Below are 24028 nucleotides of genomic sequence, written 5' to 3'. Positions count from 1 at the left end.
TGGGCATCCTTGTCATGTTCTTGATCTTAGAGGAAAGCCTTTTAGTTTTTCTTTCTTTAGTATGATACTAGCTATGGGTCTGTCATAGATGGCTTTTATTATTTTGAGGTATGTTCCTTATGTACTTAGTTTTTTTAGTGTTTTTTCATAAAAGGATGTTGAATTTTGTCAAATGCTTTTTTACCATGAATTGAAATGATCACATGGTTTTGTTTTTTGTTGTTGGTTTTTTTTTTTTTTTTTTTTTTGAGACAGTCTTGCTGCGTTGCCCAGGCTGGAATGCAATGGCGTGATCTTGGCTCACTGCAATCTCTGCCTTCCAGGTTTAAGTGATTCTCCTGCCTCAGCCTCCCGAGTAGCTGGGATTACAGGCGTGTGCCACCGCGCCTAGCTAATTTTTGCATTTTTATTAGAGATGAGGTTTCACCATGTTGGCCAGACTGGTCTTGAACTCCTGACCTCGAGTGGTCCACCTGCCTCGGCCTTCCAGAGTGCTGGGATTACAGACGTGAGCCACCACGCCCAGCCGATCATATGGGTTTTGTCTTTCATTCTGTCGATATGATGTGTCACATCAATTTGTATGTTGAACCATTCTTGCATCCCTGGGGATAAGCCCCAGTTGGTCATGATGGATGATCATTTTATTATTGAATTCAGTTTGCTACTGTTTTGTTGAGGATTTTTACATCAGTATTCACCAGTGATACTGGCTTGTAGTTTAATTTTTTTTTATGTGTGTTTATCTGGTTTTGTTATCAGGGTAATACTGGCCTTGTAAAATGAGTTTGGAAGTATTCTGTTCTCTACTTTTCAGAATATTTTGAGTAGGATTTGTCTTATTTCTTAATTAAATGTTTGATAGAATTCAGCAGTGAAGCTGTCGGGTCCTGGGATTTTCTTTGCTGGGTGACTTTTTATTATGGCTTCAATCTCATTACTTTTTATTGATCTGTTCAGGTTTTGGATTTCTTCACAGTTCAATCTTGGTAGGTTATGTGTGTCTAGAAATTTATCCATTTCTTCTAAAGTTTTCCAATTTATTGGCATATAGTTGCTGATAATAGCAACTAATGATTCTTTGAATTTCTGCTGTAACAGTTGTAATATCTTTATTTTCATCTCTGATTTTATTTTTTTGGATCTTCTCTCTTTTTTGCTTAGTCTGTCTAAAAGTTGTCAGTTTTGTTTATTTTTTTTCAAAAAACCAGTTTTTTGTTTCATTGATCTTTTGTATTGTTTTCTTTATTTCACGTTTATTTATTTCTGCTCTGATCTTTATTTTTCTTCTACTAATTCTGGGCTTGGTTTGTTCTTGCTTTTCTAATTCTTCTCTTCTTTTTTTTTTTCTTTTTTTTGAGACAAGGTCTCGCTTTGTTGCCCAGGCTGGAATACAGTGGCACAATCTCGGCTCACTGCAACCTCCGCCTCTCAGGTTTAAATGATTCTTCTGCCTCAGCCTCCTGAGTAGCTGATATTACAGGCGCCTGCCACCAAGACCGGCTAATTTTTGTATTTTTAGTAGAGACAGGGTTTCACTATGTTGGCCAGGCTGGTCTCAAACTCCTGACCTCAGGTGATCCACCCGCCTCAGCCTCCCAAAGTGCTGTCATTACAGGCATGAGCCACCGCGACTGGCCTCTGATTCTTTAGGATGCCTTATTACATTGTTTATTAGCAGTTTTTCTACTTTTTTGATATAGGCATTTATAGCTATAAGCTTTCCTCTTAGTACCACTTTCCCTGTGTCTTATGTTTTTTGGTATGTTGTGTTTTCATTATCATTTTTTAAAGAAAATTTTCAATTTCCTTCTTAATTCCTTCATTGGCCCACTGGTCATTCAGGAATGTGTTGTTTAAATTCTATGTATTTGTATAGTTTCCAAAGTACTTTGTTATTAATTTCTCCTTTTATTCCACTGTGGTGAGAGAAGATACTTGATATTATTTCAGGTTGTTTTTGATGTTTTAAGACTTGTTTTGTGACCTAACATATGGATGATCCACATGCTGAGGAAAAGAATGTGTATTCTGTAGCTGTTGGATGAAATATTCTGTAAATATGTATTAGGTCCATTTGGTCTGTAGTGTAGATGAAGTGCAATGTTTCTTAGTTGATTTTCTGTGTGTAGTGTTGAAGTCTCCAGCTATTACTGTATTGGGGTCTATCTCTCTCTTTGGCTGTAACAATATTTGCTTTGTGTATGTGGGTGCTCCCAGGGTTGAGTGCACATATATTTTAAATTGTTATATCCTCTTGTGGAATTGAACTGTATCATTATATAGTGTCCTTCTTTGTCTCTTCTTACAGTTTTTATCTTGAAATCTGTCCTATATAAGTATAGCTGTTCCTGCTCTTTTTGGTTTCCATTGGCATGGAATATCCTTTTTTATCCCTTTATTTTCAGTCTATGTGTATTTTTATAGGTGAAGTGTGTTCTTGTAGGCAACAGATCATTGGGTATTTTTTTAAATCCATTGAGCCCCTCTGTCTTTTGATTGGAGAGTTTAGTCCATTTACATTGAATGTTATTATTGATTAATAGGGACCTACTCCTGCCATTTTGTTATTTGTTTTCTAGTTGTTTTTTGGGCTTGTCTTCTTTCCTTCCTTCTTACCTTTCTTTTAATGAAGGTGATTTTCTCTAGTGGTATGGTTTAGTTTCTTCCTTTTTGTTTGTTTGTTTATCCATTATATGTTTTTTGGTTTGTGGCTCCCATGAGGCTTGGAAATTCTATCTTATAACCCATTATTTTAAGCTCATAACAAGTTTACACTGTTTTTATAAACAAAGAAATAAACAGGCAAAAAGAAAACTAATAAAAATTCTACACCTTAACTTTGTTCCCCCACTTTTTAGCTTTTTGTTGTTTCTGTTTATATCTTATTGTACTATGTCTTGATATGTTGTTGTAGTTATTATTTTTGTTGCTTCAACATTTAGTCTTTCTACTTATAATAAGAGTAATTTATACACCACAGTTACACTGTTATAATATTCTGTATTTTTCTATGTACTTACTGTTTTTAGTGAGTTTTGTACCTTTAGAGGATTTCTTATTGCTCATTCATGTCCTTTTCTTTCCGATTAATTACTTCCTTTAGCCTTTCTTGTAGGACAGGTTTGGTGTTGATGAAATCCCTCAGCTTTTGTTTGTCTGGAAAGTTTTTATTTTTCTTTTATGTTTGAAGGATATTTTTTCCATTTATATTATTCTAGGGTAAAAGTTTTTTCCTTGAGCACTTTAAATATTTCATGCCACTCTTCTCCTGGCCTGAAAGATTTCCACTGAAAAGTCTGCTGCCAGACATATTGGAGATCCATTGTATGTTACTTGTTTCCTTTCTCTTGCTGCTTTTAGGATCCTTTCTTTATCCTTGACATTTGGGAGTTTATTACGTGCCTTGAAGTAGTCTTTTTTGGGTTAGATCTGCTTGATATTCTATAACCTTCTACTTGAATATTAGTATCTTTCTCTAGATTTAGGATGTTCTCTGTTATTATCCCTTTGAATAAACTTTCTATGCCAGTCTTTCTCTCTACCTCCTGTTTAAGACCGATATCTCTTAGATTTGCTTTTTTTGTAGCTACTTTCTATGCCTTGTAGGCATGCTTTATTCTTTTTTATTCTTTTCTCTTTTGTCTCCTGTGACTGTATTTTCAAGTAGCTTGTCTTCAAGCTCACTAATTCTTTCTTTTGCTTTATCAATTTTGCTGTTAAGAGACTCTTATGCATTCTTTAGTATGTCAGTTGTATTTTTTGACTTCAGAATGTCTGCTTTATTCATTTTAATTATTTCAGCCTCTTCATTAAATTTATCCGATTGGAGTCTGAATTCCTCCTGTGTTATCTTGAATTTCATTGTTTCCTCAAATCAGCTATTTTGTGTTCTCTGTCTGAAAGGTCACATATCTCTGTCTTTCCCGGATTTTCCCGATTCCCTGTTTAGTTCATTTGATGAGGTCATATTTCTCTAAATGGTCTTGATGCTTATGGATTTTCGTTGGTGTCTTGGCATTGAAGAATTAGGTATTTATTGTAGTCTTTGCAGTCTGGACTTGTTTGTACCTGTCATTCTTGGGAAGGCTTTCCAGGTATTCGAAGGGACTTGGGTGTTGTGATCTAACTTTTTAGTCAGTGCAGCTATATCCACATTAGGGGTCACCCTAAGGCCAGTAATGCTGTAGTTCTTGCAGCCTTGTAGAGGTACCATTTTGGTGGTCTTGTATAAGATCCAAAAGAATTGTCTGGATTACCAGATGGAGACTCTTGTTCTCTTCCTTTACTTTCTCCCAAACAAATGGAGTCTCTCTGTGCTGAGTTGCCTGGAGCTGGGGGTGGGGAGTGGGTGACACAAGCACTCCTGTGACTACCACTGCGGGTATAGCACTTGGTCAGATCTTAAGCCAGCAGAGCAATGCGTCTTGCCCAAGGCCCACTGTAACCACTACCTGGTTACTGCCTATGTTTGCTCAAGGCCCAAGGGCTGTACATTCAGCAGGTGGTGAAGCCTGCCAGTACTGGGTCTCTCCCTTCATGTTGGCAAATTCTCTTAGTCCCTGGGCAGGTATAGAGATGCTTTCTGGGAGCCAGGGCCTGGAGCCAGAAATGTTAGAAATATACCTAGTGCTTTATTCTACTATGGCTAAACTGACACAGAAATAACAAAACAAAGTCCTTCCTGCCCTTCTCTTTCTTTTCCTCAGGCAGAGGAGCCTCTCTTCGTGGCCACCACCAGGACAGGCCTGCAGAGAGTACTGCCAGTGTACCGCCAGTGTTCACTTAAGGCCTAAGGGCTATTTAGTCAGCTTTTGGTGAATGCTACCAGGCCAGAGACTCACCCTTCAGGGCAGTGGGCTCCACTCTGCCCCAGGCTCAGTCCACAAATACCATTCAATAGCTAAGGCCTGGAATTGGGGACCCAAGAGCCCGTTTGTTGCTTTTGTCCACTGTGGCCAACCTGGTAGCTACACTGCGAGATAAAGTCCCCTTTATTCTTCCCTCTCCTTTTCTCAAACAGGAAGAGCCTCTCTTTGTAGCCACCACAACTTCTAATATGCTGGGTCTCATCATAACCTAACACATTTCCATCTAATCCATGCCCCACAATGTGTACTACCTGGTTATTGCTGCTGATTATTCAGGGCCCAAGGGCTCTTTGGTCAGCAGGTGATGAATCCTGCCATGACTGGATCCCTCGATTCAAGGCAATGGGTTGCCTTCTGGCCCAGGGAGCTAGGGCCTGGAATGGGGGCCTCACGATTCCGCCCAGGGCCCTGTCCTACTGTGACTGAGCTGGTATCCAAGTTGTAAAACAAAGTGCTTTTTCTCTTCCCTTTTCTCTCCTCAAGTAGAAAGCAGAGGTCTCTTTTGGAGCTCTAAGCTGTGCTGCCTGGAATTGGAGGAGTGAGGAGTGGTGGCATAAGTAGTCTCTTAGCTGCCCCAGTGGTATCTCACTAAGTCGAGTGCCCCCATTTTACTGGCTCCAAGCCCTTTACAGCACTAGGACTTGCCCAGAAGTTGTAGTCCTTGTGGCCTAGATAGCCTATCAGTTTTATTTAGGACCCCAGTGCACTTTAGTCCACTGTGGCGTGACTTACCGAAACTCAAGTTCTGATCACTGTGATGGATGATTCCCCTCTGGTTTGGGCAGGTTTATATGCTCCCTTCATGGGCGTAGGCTGAGTTCCAACTCAAAGTCCTATGATCACTGCACTCTGCGTCCCCCACGTGCACTGATTCTCTCCCCATGCCACGTGGCTACTTCTGGGGGTTGAGGTAGCAGTGGCATTGGCAATTCAAAATTGTCTTTCCCCCTCTGTGCCTCTTTCAGTGATTCAGTGATTGCTCACCTGATTTTTGTTTCTTATGATGGTGCTTTTTTGTGTAGATAGTCATAACATTTGCCGTTTATGCTGGGAGGTTGATCAGTAGAAGCTTCTATTCAGACATTGTATTCCACCTCCTTCCCCAGTACTGCCCTGATTGAATGAGTTGGTATGTGTTCCTGTTTCCATTTTTTGGAATTGTTTGTAAAGCATTGAGCTTAATTATTCTTTAAATGTTTGTTAGAATTCAGCATTGAAGCCATCTTGGCCTGGGCTCTTCTTATAGGTAGTTTTTTCTTTTTAGTAGTATGGTAAATATATATATATATATATATATATATATATATATATATATAACATAAAATTTACTATTTTGACAGAGTAAAAAGGCAACCTACCATATGGGAAAAATATTTGCAAATCATATATCTGGTAAGGGGTTAATATAAAAAATACATAAAGGATTCCTACAACACAACAACAGAAATAATATGATTTAAATATGGGCAAAAGAGTTGATAGACATTTCTCTAAAAATGATATACAAATGGCCAAAAAGCACATGAAAAGATGCCTAGCATCACTAATCCTTAGGGAAATGCAAATGAAAACTGTAATGAGATACCACCACACACCCATTAGGATGGGCTACTATGAAAAAATAATAATGAGAGTTGGTGAGGATATGGAGACATTGGAACCCTTGTGTACTGTTGGTTAGAATGTAAAATGGTATAGCTGCTGTGGAAAACAGTGTGGTGTTCCTCAAAAAATTAAAAATAGTATTACCATGAGATCCAGAAGTACCACTTCTGGGTATATACCTACAAGAATTGAGTTCAGGGTGTCAGAGAAGTATTTGTATTTGTACGCCCACATTATAGCTGCATTATTCATAATGACCAAATCATGGAAGGAAGTCAAGTGTCCATCGACAGATAACTGGATAAACAAAATGTGGCATATACATACAGTGGAACTAATTTAGCCTTAATAAGGAAGGAAACTTTGACACATGATGGAACATGTATGAGTCTTGAAGACAATATGCCAAGTGATCTAAGCCAGTCTAAAAAGGACAAATATTACATGATTCCTATTATGAGGTTCCTAGAGTAGTGAAATTTGTAGAGACATAAAATAGAATGGTGTTTGCCAGGGCCTGTGGGTAAGGGGAAATGGGGAGTGTGAGAGAACAGATAACTCCACGGGGCTTCCCAGAGTGCTCCATGTTGTATGGGGATTATGTCTGTCTCATAAAGATACGTATCATTGAAGACAGATTCATTACTACCCATTTTTGTATACTCTTTGTCTAGCACCAAGCTAGACATGTAGTAGGTCCATAGTAAATATTTGTTGAGCTGATAAGGGAATAAATTACCCTTATCTGGATCTTCCCTAGTTTTCTTATACAGAGAATGATGCTTTAGTTAGGCATTTTCCTAGGTATATACTTGCACTTTTTATCTTTCTCATTTCCCCACTTTCTTTGTTTCTAGAGTCAGTTTTTGGCATATCTTTAACATATATATGTGTAGTATATATGTGTATTTTTACATTTGACTGTAGTTAAATATAAGCTTAAATTTTTTTTTCTATTATCACTATGCATTTTATTAGATTCTATGTTCTGGCAGTTTTTCATTATTGAAAAGCCTGTGTTACAAAAATATACCAATTTACTACCATCAATAAATGGAAAATGCTTATCTTAATATGTATTGTAACTACATTTTCTTCATCTTTAATGGGTAAAAACAGTTGTCATTGTTTTCATTCATAATTTTTTGAGCACTAATAGGGTTGTACTTTTTTATATGCTTGCTAGTTTATTTCTGATTTTGTAAATTATCTTTAGCAAATGTTTACTAATCAGATTGGTCTGCCTTTGGGTTACTACTATTACCACTACCACTACCACTACCATTACCACTACCACTGTGTATTGAGCACTGAGCAAGATTTAAGGAGTACTACAGGAAATCATGCTGTAGAAGAGGAACAAACACATATATTATGTGCCATAATAGAGGCAGGTGTAATTTGTCATGGGATCTTGAGTGATAATATTCAGAACTCAGTAAGCTTTTAATTACCATGTGACAGGCACCATTCTAAGTAGTTTTTAAAATATTATCTCATTGAATCCTCATAACAACCCTATGCAATAGGTACTCTGATTATCTTCATTTTACAGATAAAGAAACTGAGGCACAAGGAGTTTAATTACTTGCCATAAGTGAAAATGTTAGTAAATGGTGAAACTGAGATTAAACTCAGGGAGTGTCACTCCAAAGTCTGTGTTCTTAACTACTAACCTATAATGACTCTATCAGTTTTTAAGTGTTGGATTCATCGAGGTGGTATTAGAGATATTCATTTGCATTATAATAAAAGGTGAGTATGTTGAAATGCTTTTTAAAATAGTCATATCATTTTCCATTCATTTATGATTATTTATTTTAATAATTATCCTGTTCAAGTGAACAATTAATGCAAATGTGACTCCAGCCTCTTACCTTTTTATCCAACTATCCATCTCAAATTCTTTTTTCCTTGGATGTGTATGCCTTTTTTTCTAATTGAAAAAAAATCATGAATAAAATGACTTTCATAAGCATTAATGAATTTTTAACAAGGAAATTCTGGGTTTTCTATATCAGTGAAGATATAGGTAAGAAACATGGAAAAGCGTTTTTTTTTTAACTAACATACTAAATTTAAAGAGCTTGCTGGAAAGACATAAATCTCAGTTTTGTTAACTGTTTTATTTTAAGGCTCTGGGGCATGATAGAATTTTGCTTGGATGGGAAATAGTAGCATTGTGTTTACAGTTAAATAATTAGGATACAAATTATGTATGATAAAATATAAAAATGTCATAAGCCCTTAATCTCTTGGTATTTTAGTATCAATGCAAGTCTTGGGTAAAATTTCACCTCACTTCTTCCTGGTGTAGATTAAACGAAAAAAAAAAAACTTTACCTCACTGTCTAAAATTGACATGTCATATCATTAACTCATAAAGTCGTACTCCTTTACACACACATACACACACACCACTTTTGAAATGGAAACATACACTGAAATTTGCAGCTACCCTGTAGAATAATTTTTGGCACATAGTAGGCATTCAGTAAAGATTTGTTCAGTGAATGAATAAAGGCATTCTTTATCTCTCGTTTTTATTTGATCATTATCAAGTTGTTGATAAGGAGAAAAACGTGGCCATTTACAGATAAAGCATGCCTCATGAGCGAAATGTAAGTTTAATCATATTCTTTTGACAGTTTTAAGGATTCTAATCAAGGAAACCCTTTTAAGAAATTCTCATGTAGATGAAATAGGTTTTAAAAATACCTATGCTCATCACTATCTATTTGAATGAAATCTGTGGTTAATTTATTTATAATGTAATGACTCCTTGATTAAGAAAAGTATATAATATATTTTGCTATACAAACAGAATGTATATAACCCACTTTTAAATGATGAGCAAGGTGGAAAATCTGTTCTTACTAGTAAGCAGAGCGATATATCAAATTCCTTTTGTGTTCTTTTGTTAAATTTTCAGGTGAGGGGAAGTGGCTTCGAAACATTGACTATTACCGTTTAGATGGTTCCACTACTGCACAGTCAAGGAAGAAGTGGGCTGAAGAATTTAATGATGAAACTAATGTGAGGTAGGAAAAATTTTCTGTATATATGGAAACATTAAAATAATTGATTTTAAAATTTACATAAAGTTCACTATGTTTATTGTGTATTTGAATGTTTTTAGCAAATGCAAGGTACAGTCAGGATGCAAAACAGTGTCATCACTCCCTACCCACTGAATTCACTTATGGAATCATATAATTTGTAGCCTTTTGAGTCTCACTTCTTTCACTTAGTGAGATTTATTTGAGAGTCATTTACGTTGTTGCATATACCAATAATTTTTTAAAATTGTTGTATAGTCTTCCATGATAGGGATATATCACAGTTTGTTTAGCTACTTCCACTTGAGGGACATTTGAGTTGTTTCCAGGTTTTGGAATTAAAATCAAAGCTGCTCTAAGCTTTCATGTTCAAGTTTTTGTGTGAACATAAGTATTTACTTAAATGAAACAAAAGCCTAGGATTGTGATTGCTGGGTCATATAGTAAGTTTACATTTATCTTTTGTAAGAAACTATCAAGCAGTTTTCCAAAGTGACTGTACAATTTTGCATTCCCACCCCCAGTTGTGTGAGAGTTCCAGTTTCCTTACATTCTTGTCTGTAGGTGATATTGTCATTTTTTAAAAAAATTATTTTACTCATTCTAATGTATGTGTAATGGTATCTCTTGTGATTTTAATTTGCTATTCCCTAATGATAAATTATGTTGAGCATCTTTTCATGTGCTTATTGACCATTTTAATATCGTTAACTGTAGATACAAGGCAATTTGTGTGTGTATTGATATTGTTTTAAGCTGTTAGTAATTGACAAAATCAAGCTACATTTGGAAAGAAAAAGTTTTATATATAGACATATGTTGCTTAACAACCAGTATACATTCTGAGAAATGCATCATTAGGCAATTTTGTCACTATGCAAATATCATAGAGTGTACTGTACACCAGTAGGCTTTCTGTGATATAGCTTATTGCTCCTAGGCTGCAAAACTATACAGCATGTTACTGTACTGAATACTGTAGGCAATTGGAACACAATGATATTTGTGTATGTAACATATCTAAACAGAAAAGATACAGTAAAAATATGTATTATAATCTTATGAGATTGCCTTTGTACATGCTGTCTGTTATTGACCAAAACATTATGTGGCATATGACTATACATACATCTAAACATGTGCACACACTCATACATATACACATACACAAATGTAAGCATGGCATTTAAGAAAAGGATAAAGGAGATGGGGTTAGTTTAATAGAAAGATGGCTGAAGTATGCCTTAATATTTTAAACTATGGAGAATATTATACTGTGTGTTTAAAACATGTTTTAATTTTAGCAGCATCATGAACTAGACCTAGGCTTAAGGCTAGAGAAATTTCAGTTACATTTTAGGAAGATTATTAATTATTGAAAACCTGTGGCCTAAGAGAGCTTACAAAGGGATGATTTGAGTATAGTTAAATTATAAATGTATATGATTGATTATATAACTGTTTAAAGAATACATTTTTATATACTGTGTTTTTCATGTTTAAACAAATTATTATTTGTGCATGAGTGTGAAGAAATAATTTTATTGAGTAACTCAAATTTCTCAAACATAATCTAAACCTTTGGCTTGCTAGGTTTCCCAAATTTTTAAATACGACAGTGGCATATAATCTGTCACGTGACATTTATACTTGATGACTAGTAGGGAAAAACATTGAAATGTAGATGTTGAGCTGTCAGCTTGGCTTACTCACTAGTGAATTACCCCTAAACATATGCCAAAAAGCATCTCATTCAAATTCATGCTTCAGGCATATACTGGTTGAGTATTTCTTATCCAAAATGCTTGGGGGTGCTAGGGACCAGAAGCATTTCAGATATGGGATTTTTTTCAGATTTTTGAATATATATATTATATTCTTACCTGTTGAGCATCCCAAATCTGAAAATCTAAAATCCAAAATCCCCCAATGAGCATTTTGTTCGAGTGTCATGTTGGCACTCAAAAAGTTTTGGAGTTTGGAGAATTTAGGATTTCAGACTTAACGGATTTGGGCTGTTCAACCTGTACATGCATATTATGGTTTTGGGGAGTTGCTCTTGAGTAGCTGAACCCATACACATGAAATCCACAAATGTTATGCTGTCTCTCAAAATCCACAAACAAACAGAAAATGAAACAAAAAACAAAATGAAAAGAGCAAGGAAAAAATCCACAAATGTTTTAGATTATATCTGTAAATTCTAATTTTTCATGACTCAGTAATTTTCAATAAGTAGGATATAAATATAATCCTTTTTTATGCCAAAGCAATCTGAAAGACACATTAAAATAAACTTTAAGATAATGACCATTTCTAACGTTGTTGTTTTGTGTGACCTGGAAGTAGTTTTCAGCAGTCTCAGAGTGCCTCATTAGCTTGATACTATTTTTGGTTCGTTTCTCTTTTAATTTAGAAATGATTATAGATTCACCTGAACTTGCACGTACAGAGAGGTCCTGTGAACCCTTTACCTAATTTTCCCCAATGGTTAAATCTTATATACTTATATTTCAGTATCAAAACTGAGAAGTTGACAGTGTTTCAATGTTTGCATATATCTTTTTTCCACATATACACAATCAAGATGCAGAAATATTCCATCACCACAAAGCTCTCTGTCTCTCTCACTACCCTTTTATAGTCACACCCATTTTTACTGCCAACCTTGTCACTAACCTTAACCCCTGATAATGACTAATTTATGCTCCATCTCTATTATTTTGTCATATTAAGACTGTCATATAAATGGTATCATCCTCTATATGTGACCTCTTGAGATTGGCTTTTTTCACTCAGCATAATGCCCGTGAGTTCCATCCAAGTTGTCACATGTATCAATAGTTTGTTCCTTTTTATTACAGAGTAGTATTCGATGGGATGGATGTACCACAGATGTTTAATCATTCACTTATTGCAGGACATTTTCATTTTGTCCAGGTTTGGCTATTATAAATAAAGCTGCTGTGAACACTGTGTTCCAGCTTTTTGTGTGGACCTAAGTTTTCATTTCTCTAGGATAAATGTCCAGGTATGCTGTGGGTAGGTCATATGGTAAGTACTTTTTTAGGAAACTGCCAAACTCTTATTTAGAATGGCTGTACTATTTTATAGTCCTACCAAGCAATGTGTGAGAGATCAAGTTTCTCTACATCCTCACCAGCATTTGGTATTATCACTATTTTTTATTTTAGGTGTTCTGATAGGTATGTAGTGGTATCTTATTGTGGTCTTAATTTGCAGTTCCCTGACAACCAGTTATATTGAACATCTTATGTGTTTATTTGCCATCAAATACTGTATATCCTCTTGGGTGAAAATCTCTTTATATATTTTTGTCCATTTTCTTATTGCATTGCTTGTTTTTTTATTGTAGGGTTTTGAGAGTTCTTTATATAATCTAGATGTGTGTCCTTTGTCAGATATATGGTTTGCAAATATTTCCTGCCAGTTTATGGCTTGTCTTTTCATCCCCTTCATAGGGTCTTTCAGAGAACAAAGATTTTAATTTTGATGAAATCGAGTTTGTCAATGTTTGTTTCTTTGTTTTGATCATGGTTCTGATGTCAAGTCTAAGAACTCTTCCTCAAAGCCCTAACTAAGTCTTGAAGATTTTCTCCTGTGTTGTATTTTACAAGTTTTATAATTTTACCTTTTATGTTTAAGTCCATGTTGTATTGAGTTAATTTTTGTATAAGGCGTGAAGTTTAAAGGTTCATATTTTTGGCCGTGGATGTTCAATTGCTGCAGCATCATTTGTTGAAAAAAGCTATCTGTGGCAGTGCACAGTGGCTCATACTTGTAATCCTAGTGGTTTGGGAGGCTGAGCCCAGGAATTCAAGACCAGCCTGAGCATCATAGTGAGACCCTGTCTCTAAAAAAAAAAAATTAGCCAGGCATGGTGATGCACGCCAGTAGTCCCAGCTACTCTGGAGGCTGATGTGGGAGGATCACTTGAGATCAGGAGGTCGAGGCTGCAGTGAGCCATGATTGTACCACTTCACTCCAGCCTGGGTAACAGAGGAAGACCCTGTCTCAGAAAAAAAAGAACAAAGAAAAAGCCATCCTTCCTTTACTGAATTAGTTTTGCACCTTTGTGAAAAATCAGTTGGCTATACTTGTTTTGGGCTGTTTTTCAGTTTGCTATTCTATTCCTTTATTCCATATGTCTTTCTCTGCATCATTACTACATAGTCTTGATTACTGTAGCTGTGTACTAAGCCTTAATATCACATTGAATGATTCTTCCCACTTTGTTCTACCTTTCACAGATTGTTTTAGCTATTTTTATATGAATTTTAGAATAATCTTGTCTAGATCTACAAAAGTTTTGCAATAATTTTAATAGGTATTGTATTGAGCCTGTTACTAATTTGTAGAGAACTGATATCATTTTTCAACTGTAATACTTTTAGCAGCAGAGAATTGATAACTGTATTGTTTTCTGATCAGTGAACACAGTGTATGTCTCCATTAGTTGATCTTTGATTTCTTCCATCAGTGTTTTGTAGTTTTCAGTATACAGGTCCTGTAGATCTTTTGTTAGATTTACACCCAGGTATTTCTCTTTTTTTGAGTTATTGTAAATGTTACTGTATTTTTAATTTTTGTTTCCATGTGTTCATTGCTCAAATATAGAAATGCAATTGATTTTTGTGTTGATCTTTTGTCTGTAATCTTGCTGACTATTTGTTCTAGGAGTTTGTTTTATAGATTTCTTGGGATTTTCTAAGTAGACCATTGTACTATCCGCAAGTAGGGATAGTTTTATTTCTTTTATTATCTGTATGCCATTTGTTTCCTTTTCTTGTCTTACTGCAAGAAAAGTCTCCAACTATAATTGTGAATTTGTCTTTTTCTCCTTTAAGTTATGTCAGGTTTTGCTTCCGATATTTTCAGCTCTGTTTATTATGCATGTTTAGTATTGCTATGTCCCTCCATATACCTCATACTGGTTAAAACTTAAGAGTAATATAGTTAGTAGCAATGGTGAGAGTGGACATCCTTACCTTCTTCCTGATCTTAGGAGAAAAGCATTCTGTCTTCATTAAATATGATGTTAGCTGTAAGGTTGTTTTTTTGGGTGGGGGGGTTGTTTTTGTTTTTGTTTCTGTTTTTGTTTTGAGACAAGGTCTCTATCACCATGACTGGAGTTCTGTGGTGTGATCATACCTCACTGCAGCCTCGAACTCCTAGGTTCAAGGGATCCTCCTGCCTCAGCCTCTTTGAGTAGGAATGCACAGCCATGCTGTACTTTTCTTGTAATTACTCTTCATCAAGTTGAGGTGGTTCCCCTCTATTCTTAATTTTCTCAGAGTTTTTATGACGAATGGGTGTTTACATTTGACAAATGCTTTTTCTGCCTCAGTTTGTATCATCTGTTTTTTCTTCTTAATCTGTTAATATGGTGTGCTATGTAGATTGGTTTTTGAATACTGAACCAAACTTTCATGCCTGGAATAAAACTCCACTTGATCGTGAGGATAATTCTTTTTATATAGTACTTGGTTCTGTTTGCTAATGTTTTGTTGAGAGATATTTATGAGAGTTACTGTTATATATTCAGTTGTTTTCGTGTTGCCGTTGTCTGGTTTTGGTATCAGGTTAATATCGACCTCATAAAATAAGTCAATAATTGTTTTCTCTTCTATTTTCTGACAAAGATTATGGGGATTTGTGTTAATCTTAAATGTTTGGTAAAATTTGCCAGTGAAACCAGTTCTGGTCTTGAAGATTTCTTTTTTTAGGAGTTTAAAAATCACTAATTAAATTTCCTCAGTAGTTTAAGGATTACTCAAGTGATCTATTTTATATTGAATGAGTTGTTGTAGTTTGTGCTTTTGTAAGAATTGGTTCATTTCATCGTAATTTCAAATATATGTGTAGAATTGTTCATAGCATTTTCTTAATATCCTTTTCATGTCTTTAGGGTCTATAGTGATAGCTTCTGTTTCACTTCTGATACTGGTAATTTGTGTGTTTTTATTAGTCTTGCTAGAGGTTTGTCAATTTCATTAATTGTTACAAATAACTAGTGTTATTCCCTTGATTTTCTTTTTCTTTTTTTTTTTTTTTCCTATTTTAATTTCATCTTGCTTTTGGTTTGTTTTGCTCTTCTTCTTCTACCTTCTGGAGGTAGAAGCTTAGATTACTAATTTGATTTGAGACTTTTTTTCTTTTCTCATGTAAGCATTTAGTGTTATAAATTTCCCTTTCAGCACTGCTTTAGTTATACAAACTTTGATATGTTATATTTTCATTTAGTTGAGTATATTTTTATTTCAGAATTCATCTTTGGCTCAGCTAGAAGCATGTTGTTTAATTTCCATGCGTTTGGAGGTTCCCATTATTTTTCTGTTGTGGATTTCTAGTTTAATTCAATTATGTTCAGGAAATATAATCTGTATGATTTCAATTCTTTTAAGTTTGTTATGCTTTGTTTTATGTCCCAAGTAGACTGTCCCTTGAAGAGAATATGTACTCTGCTGTTGTTGGGTGGAGTGTTCTATAAATATTGATTAGATTTTGTTCTTCTATGAGGTTCTTGTATTCTTTACTTTTGCTGATTTTTTTTGGCTATGTGGTTATCAGTTTTTGAGAGGAAGGTTGAAATCTCCAACTATAATTGTGGATTTTTCTGTTTCTCCTTCAGTTCTGTCAGGTTTTACTTCTGATATTTTCAGCTCTGTTGTTTATTATGCACGTTTAGTATTGCTGTGCCCCTCTCTATCCCTCATAATCTTCTTTGCTCCGAAATCTATTTTATCTGATACTAATATAACCACTCTGGTTTTATTTTGATTGGTGTTTGCATGGTATATAGTTTTTCATCCTTTTACCTCAACTCACCTATGTTGTTGTATTTGAAATGAGTTTCTTGTAGACAGTATGTGGTCGGGTCATGTTTTTTGTTTTATTTTTTATCCACTTAATCTTTCTTTTAAATGGTGTATATAGACCGTTTATATTTAATGTAGGGCTTCAGTCTACCATTTTATCTTTTTGTTCAATTTGTTCTCTTTCATTCTATTTTCTTTTGTTTGTGTCTACCATTTTATTTTTTTGTTCAATTTGTTCTCTTTCATTCTATTTTCTTTTGTTTATGATTTCTTTTTCCTCCCTTCCTGTGGGTTAGTTTTATATTTTTGAAATTCTATTTTGATTCATCTATATTTTTTAGTGTTTCTCTTTGTATAGCTTTGATAGTGGTTGCTGTAGGTATTACATCATACATATACACACACTTATTACAGTCTACTGGTGTCATTTTGCCAGTTCAATTGATGTACAGAAACCTTACCTCTTTTTATTCTTTTGATTCCCTTTTTATAATATGACTGTCTCAAGTGTTTAACCATATCAGTCAGTGCAATCATTCTTTCTTCAACCATAGAATATAATTTAGAAAACACAACAGAAGGAAAGTGTTGTATTGACTCATATTTATTATTTGCTGTTACTTCTCCCTAATGTTTCAGTATTCCTTCTTTTATCATTTCCTTTGTATTTAGAGAACTTATTGTAGCCATTCCTTTTTTTTTAAAGCAGGGTCTTGCTCTGTCACCCAGGCTGGCATACAGTGGTGCAATTTCGGCTCACTGCAGCCTTGACCTCCCAGGCTTAAGCCATCCTCCCACCTCAGCGTCCCAAGTAGCTGGGACTACAGGTGCGCATCACCACACCTGGCTAATTTCTGAATTTTTTGTAGAGATGGGGTTGTACCATGTTGCCCAGGCTGGTCTTGAACTCCTGAGCTCAAGTGATCCACCTGCTTTGGCCTCCCAATGTGCTGGGATTACAGGCGTGAGCCACCGTGCCTGGCCTAGCCATTCTTTAACAGCAAGTCTGCTGGCAACAAATGATTTCCCCTTCATTCTTGAATGGTATTTCAGCTGGATATAGAATTCTGGGTTGGCAATTCTTTCCTTTCAGTACTTGAAAAATATGTGTCACTACCTTCTTGTCTCCCTGGTTTCTTATGGGAAACCTGCTGTTTGAATTGTTTTTCCCCCCTTAGATAAGGTGTTGTTTCTCTCTTCTTTCAAGATTATTTTTCTGCGTTTTCGGAAGGTAACTGATATATTTTGTCACGGATTTGTTTGAGTTTATCCTGTTTGTGGTTCATTCAACTACTTAAACCTGCAGGTTTATGTTTCTTAATACATTTTGGTAATTTTCAGTCATTATTTCTTTGAATTTCAGCCCCTCCGTCTTTCTCCTCTTCTTTTAGGACTCTAATGACAAAAATGTTAAATCTTTTGTTATAGTCCCATGGGTACATGAGTCTCTTTTCCATTCCATTTTTCTCTGTTGTTCAGATTAGGCCATTTCTGTTGTTTAGCCTTCAAAATCACCAAATCTTCTGTCCTCTGCTTTCTACTCAACTCATTCTGAGTTTTTAATTTCTGTTATATTTTTCAGTTCTAATTTTTTTTTTTTTTTTTTTGAGACACGGTCTCACTCTCGCCCAAGCTGGAGTGCAGTGGCAAGATTTCAGCTCACTGCACAATCCACCTTCCAGGTTCAAGCAATTCTCATGCCTCAGCCACCGCAGTAGCTGGGATTACAGGCATGCACCACCACACCCAGCTAACTTTTGTAATTTTAGTACAGACGGGGTTTCACCATGTTGGCCAGACTGGTTTGGAACTCCTGACCTCAAGTAATCTGCATGCCTTTGCCTCCCAACTTGCTGGGATTGATTACAGGCCTGAGCTGCTGTGCCCAGCCTAAAATTTTCATTTGGTTCTTTTTTTATGTCTTCTTGTTTCTTTGCTGAGACTATTTGTTTCATTTGTCTCAAGTATGTTAATAATTGCTTATGAGGCATTTTTATAATGACTACTTTAAAAATCCTTGTCAGACAGTTCTAACATTTATGTCATCTCAGTGTTGGTGTCTGTTGATTGTCTTTTCTCATTGGACTTGAGATTTTTCTGGTTCTTATTATGAGAAAGTTCTTCTATTTAAACTGGGCATGTTGGTTACTATATCATGAGATGCTGGATTTTATTTAAATCTTTTGGGATAGTAGGCATCTTCTGACAAATGTTTTGGCAAAGCATGAGGCGCCCTGCCACATTGTTGCCAGTTCAGTCTCCTCACTAGGCCTCTACTGGTATTACCTTGGCTGGGTGGGGGGACAGAGGCTCAAGATTACCCGTTTACTTCTCTCCAGATGGCCTCCACCGACACCACAGGGGGTGACTCATTAGTTATTATTGGATGGTGGTATAATTCCAGTAGGAAGGGAAAGGGTTTTCTTGTAACTGCTGGGTGTGGGTGGATGTATTGTTTCCCTACATGGTCTTCATTGACACTGTTGGGCCACAGGGAAGACCTTGTTAAATCAGACTTCTCTTACCCCACCCTGGTAGTGCCTTGTTATAACTTGGTTATGGTAGAAGGGTGAGGATTCAGCTGCATTTTTTGCTGTACGGTTTGGTTTGAATTGAGTGGTTATCCTAACATTTTCTGTCTTGCTATGCTGCCCCTTTCCTGGTCCTTTGGCTGGAGGGTAGGCTTTTCTTGGAGATTTTTTTGACAGCACCTTCTGGAGTTCTTCAGCAACCAATCTAGGATACATGAGGCAGAAACAAAGTCTGTAACAGCTGGGCTCGGTGGCTAACACCTGTAATCCCAGCATTTTGGGAAGTGAGGCAGGAGGATCACTTGAGCCCAGGAGTTGAAGACCAGTCTGGGCAACATAGTGAGACCCTTTCTCTACAAAAAAATTTGAAAATTAGCTGGGTGCATTAGTGCATTTCTGTAGTCCCAGCTACTTGGGAGGCTGAGGTGGGAGGAGTGCTTGAGCCCAGCAAGTCAAGGCTGCAGTGAGCTGTGATCATGCCATTGCACTCCAGTGTGGGTGACAATTCAAGACCCTGTCTCAAAAAAAAACAAGATTTTAAAAATAAAAAGGTAGCCCATGAAACTCAGTACCACATTATCCTTTATATCCTGAAGGCCCTACCCATCTGCCTCATCCTTCTCACTTTTCAGAGCTGCCTTCTGTTCCTTGTATATATACAAGATTGGTAATTTGGGCTTCATTAAAATTAAGGACTTCTGTTCACCAAAGGTGTGATAGTTAATTTTATGTGTCAGTTTGACTGCGCTAAGAGATGCCCATGCAGCTGATAAAACACTTCTGGATATGTCTGTGAGGGTGCTCCTGAAAGGATATTTGAATTAGTAGACTGAGTAAAGAAGATTGCCCTCATCAGTGTGAGTGGGCATCATCCTACCCATTGAGGGCCTGAATAGACCAAAAATGCAGAAGAAAGGCAAATTTGCTCTCTCTTTCTTTGAACTGGGACATCCATCTTATCGAGCCCTTGGAGACTGATAATCATGGTTCTTCAGCCTTCAGACTCAGACAGACTAGGACTTATACCAACTGCCCCCACCCACAACCCTACCCCCTGATTTTCAGGCCTTTGAACTGGGACCAGGATTTATACGATTAGCTCCCTGGTTTTGCAGCTTGTGAACAGCACATTGTAGCACTTCACAGCTTCCATAATCACAGTGAGGCTAATCCCGTAATATGTCTACACACACACACACACACACACACGCACATACACACACACAAGTTCTTAACTCCTTTTGGTTCTGTTTCTCTGGAAAACCCTGACTAATACAAACGTCATTTCACGTTAAGAGTGTAAAGGCAAGCCATGAAGTTGAAGAAGCTATTTCCAATATGTAGATCTAAAAAGGTCTCATCCAGGATATATAAAGAACTCTTAAAAATCAATTGGATAAACTAGACAACCCAATAGAAAAATAGGCAAAAACTTGAACAGGACTTTACAAAAGATGATATCTGAATGGCCAATAAATGTATGAAAGCATGGTGATCCTTATTAATTATCAGAGAAATTCAAGTTAAAAATGGTTTTGACAAAAGATGCAAAAGCAATTAAATGAAGAGAGCATAGCCTTTTCAAAAACTGGTATTGAAACAATTAGACTTTCATAGGCCAAAAACAAACCTTTACTTAAGCCTTACCCATATTTTAAAAAATCAAGTCAAAAGGAATCATAAATCTAAATGTAAAACTATTATACTTGTATAAGAAAACAGAAGAAAGTCTTCTGCATCTAGGGTTAGTCAGAGTTCTTAGTCATGATGCCAAAGGCATATAATCCATTAATTAAAAAATCAATAATTGGACTTAATCAAAAATAAAAACTTTTGCCTGTGAAAGACTCTTAGGGAAAGGAAAAGACAACTTACAGACTTGGAGAAAATATTTGCAATTTGCATATTTAACAAAGGACTCATTCAGAATGTATAAAGAACTCAGAAAGGAAACAACCCAGTTAGTAAATGGGCAAAGGACTTGAACTGACACTTCTCTGAAGAAGGCTATGCATGTCAAATAAGCATATGAAAAAATAGCATCACTAGCCATTACGGAAGTGTAATTCAGGTGAGTCTAGTGGCTCAGGCCTGCAATCCCAGGGCTTTGGGAGGCTGAAGTGGGAGGATCACTTGAGGCCATAGGTTCAAGACCAGCCTGGGCAACATGGTGAAAATCTGTCTCTACAAAAAATTAAATACAATTAGCTGGGCATGGTGGCACATGTCTATAGTCATAACTACTTAGGAGGCTGAGGAAGGAGGATCACTTGAGCTCAGGAATTCGAGGTTGCAGTGAGCTATGATTGAGCCACTGCACTCCAACCTTGGAGACAGAGTGAGATCTTGTCTCTAAAAAAGAAAGAAAATGTAATTTAAAACCACATGAGTTGTCACTTCACACCTATCAGCATGGCTAAAATAAAAAAGTGACAGCATTAAATGCTTGTGAGGATATAGAGAAACTAGATCTATCCTACATTACTAGTGGGAATATAAAATAACCATTCTGGGAAACAATTTGGCAGTTTAAAAAACAAAACAAAACAACTAAACATAATAACCTTGCAGTTACACTCTCAGAAATGTATCCGATGGAAATGAAAACACTTTCACATAAAAACTTAAACACAAATGTTCACAGCAGCTTTTATTTAGAGTGCTCCTCAACTAGAAACAACCAAATGTTATTTAACATGTGAATGGATAAACAAATTGTGGTATATCTATATAATGGAATGCTGCTCAGCTTACTGATCCAAGCAACAACTTATATGGATCTCATGCTGACTGGAAAATGCCATTCTTGATTTGACAGAAGTATAATGATAGAGAACAGATCTGTAGTTGACAGGGTTTAGGGTTAGGGGAAGGGCATGAATATGAAGGGATAACACAAGGAAGGTGTTTTTTTGTGATGATAGAACAGTTCTGTATCCTGCTTTGGTAATGGTTACATGATTCTACATGCATGATAAAATTTTGTAGAACTATATACATCAAACAAAAAACTGATGAAACCCAAATGAGCTCTATACTTGAATTCATACCAACATCAATTTCCTGGTTTTGACACTGTATTATTGTTATATAAGTTGTAGGTTACCATTGGAAGCCGAGAGTGAAGGATATATGGGAGCTCAGCTGCTGTAATTTTTGTGAACCTTAAACTGTTTTTGAAAGGTTATAATAAAAACAAAAAGATAGTACCATGAGTTGTCAAGGACCTGAACAACTGGAAGCCTCATACAATGCTGGTGGGAATGTGAATTGGAATAACTACTTTATAGAATAATTTGTTCAGTTTAACAGTGCATGTAAATACCCTATGACTCAGCAATTCCACTCTTAGATATATACCTGACAGAAATGCTTTTATCAAAAGACATGTATAAGATGGTTTATAGGAGCATTATGCAAATAATGCTTTATATTTTAATTATGTTTGTTTTGAGCATATACTTTAGTACTAATACTTAGTATTAAGAATATCCAAAAAATGTATTGGGTAGTTTATCTCAATATGGACTTGCATATTGAAGTTCTTTAAGGTTTCACGTGTGTTGTGTGTGTATGTATGTATGTATGTGTGTTTTTTAACCTACATAGTTTGTACCATTCTATATGCTTGATTCTTTTTTATAGCTCTATGCCATCTTTTGCTTATGTGGGATAGATATTAATAACTGGAATAATTTTGACCAGCATTTACCCATATACCTTCAAGTATGTCCTCTAATTAAAGATGCTACAGTTTATTCTCTGTAATGAGTATGTGTTATAGAGGTATAAAGATGAAACTTGTCATCGTAATCCCACTGACCACAGAAAACCACTATTAACATTGTGTGTATATGCTTTGTTTTTAATGCATTTGCAATTGTATTTAGTAAGGCTCTATATTCTGCTTTTCTTCTACATAACATAGTATTTTGGATTTTTAATGGTAACATAGCCAGAGTGTAATTTCCTTCTCTATGTTATACATATTGTTTAATTTTCAACCTTATGCTACTATAAAATAACACTGTGATAAATACATTTTCTTCAAAATTGGTCAACTTTTGTGATAATTTCTATAGTCTATATTCATAGATGTGTGGTAGCTCCAAATTGACATAAAGCATAAATTTAATATCTATTTATTTTATACCAGAATTTTTCTTTAGTATATAATATGATTGGTAAACTAAATTGTAAACTTTTTCCCATCATTTAAATTTAGAGTTTCTTTGCATTCTAGTGTATAATGAATGCTATAAATGTAATTAGTATGGCATTTTAGTCATTAATTTTCTTTCATGAAAGAAAAGAAAGACATTTTGTGTTGATTATTGAGAGCTTATTATATTCCAGGGATTTTTGTCACTCTGTAAGTTACCAGCAATAAGCAAATTATTAAATAAATTATTGTACAATCATCCAATGAAATACTATGCAGCTACCAAGCATGATGTTTACTAAGAAATTTGGGGAAATGTTCATAATACATATTGTATATACAGATATTATCCTGACTGCAAAATTTGAAAAGTATATATTTAGAAAAAAAGAAACCTATAGGAAATATATCATGATTTGAATGGAGGTTGTTTCTGGGGAGTGGAACTGAGTAATTCTTTTCCTTAGAGTTGTTTTTATTTTCAAAAAGTGTTTATCCAATCTTTTTCAAATTAAGTTTTCATTAATATCAAAGTAATATATTTACATATTTTTAAAAAACAGATAGTTTTACAAGGCTTCAAATAAAAACCAGTCCCGTGACCAAACCTCTTTCTACCTGTGATTTCTACTTTCTGGAGGTAACCAATTTCAACTCTTGGCAATTCTTACTTACTTACATACATCTTTTCTAAAGTGTAAGGTAGTAATTTACCACCAGCACATGCACACTTTTCCTCATTCGTTTTCCCAGTATAATTTTTCATAATATTTGCCTAAATTAATTTGCAGTGTTTTCTTTATTGTGGCTATGTAAATATTTGTAAGCCACTTGAATACTGTGATTGTTTTTCCTTTTTTGTGTACTCGTTTATTATATTTTGCTGAAGTATTGATTTGTTTTTACCATTTGCTTAGTTTTCTATATACCTATCACCAATTCATTCCTAAATTATCCTGTA

The 24028-nt window shown here is 35.5% G+C and overlaps 1 protein-coding gene across 7 annotated transcripts in view; it reads left to right on the top strand.

The window, feature by feature from the left end:
- The window catches only part of ATRX (ATRX chromatin remodeler), a 296672-nt gene that overhangs the window by 218720 nt on the left and 53924 nt on the right, over positions 1-24028 (top strand). For all 7 annotated transcript variants that reach the window (XM_030807617.1, XM_030807624.1, XM_030807622.1 and 4 more), the window contains one exon: positions 9409-9517. In XM_030807617.1, coding sequence (XP_030663477.1) covers positions 9409-9517 — 109 coding nt within the window. The remainder of the gene's footprint in view (positions 1-9408; positions 9518-24028) is intronic.

This window comes from Nomascus leucogenys, chromosome X (assembly GCF_006542625.1).
Source record: "Nomascus leucogenys isolate Asia chromosome X, Asia_NLE_v1, whole genome shotgun sequence".
Taxonomy (NCBI): domain Eukaryota; kingdom Metazoa; phylum Chordata; class Mammalia; order Primates; family Hylobatidae; genus Nomascus; species Nomascus leucogenys.
Note: the sequence above shows the minus strand (reverse complement) of the source record. Positions and strands in the feature narration are given on the sequence as shown.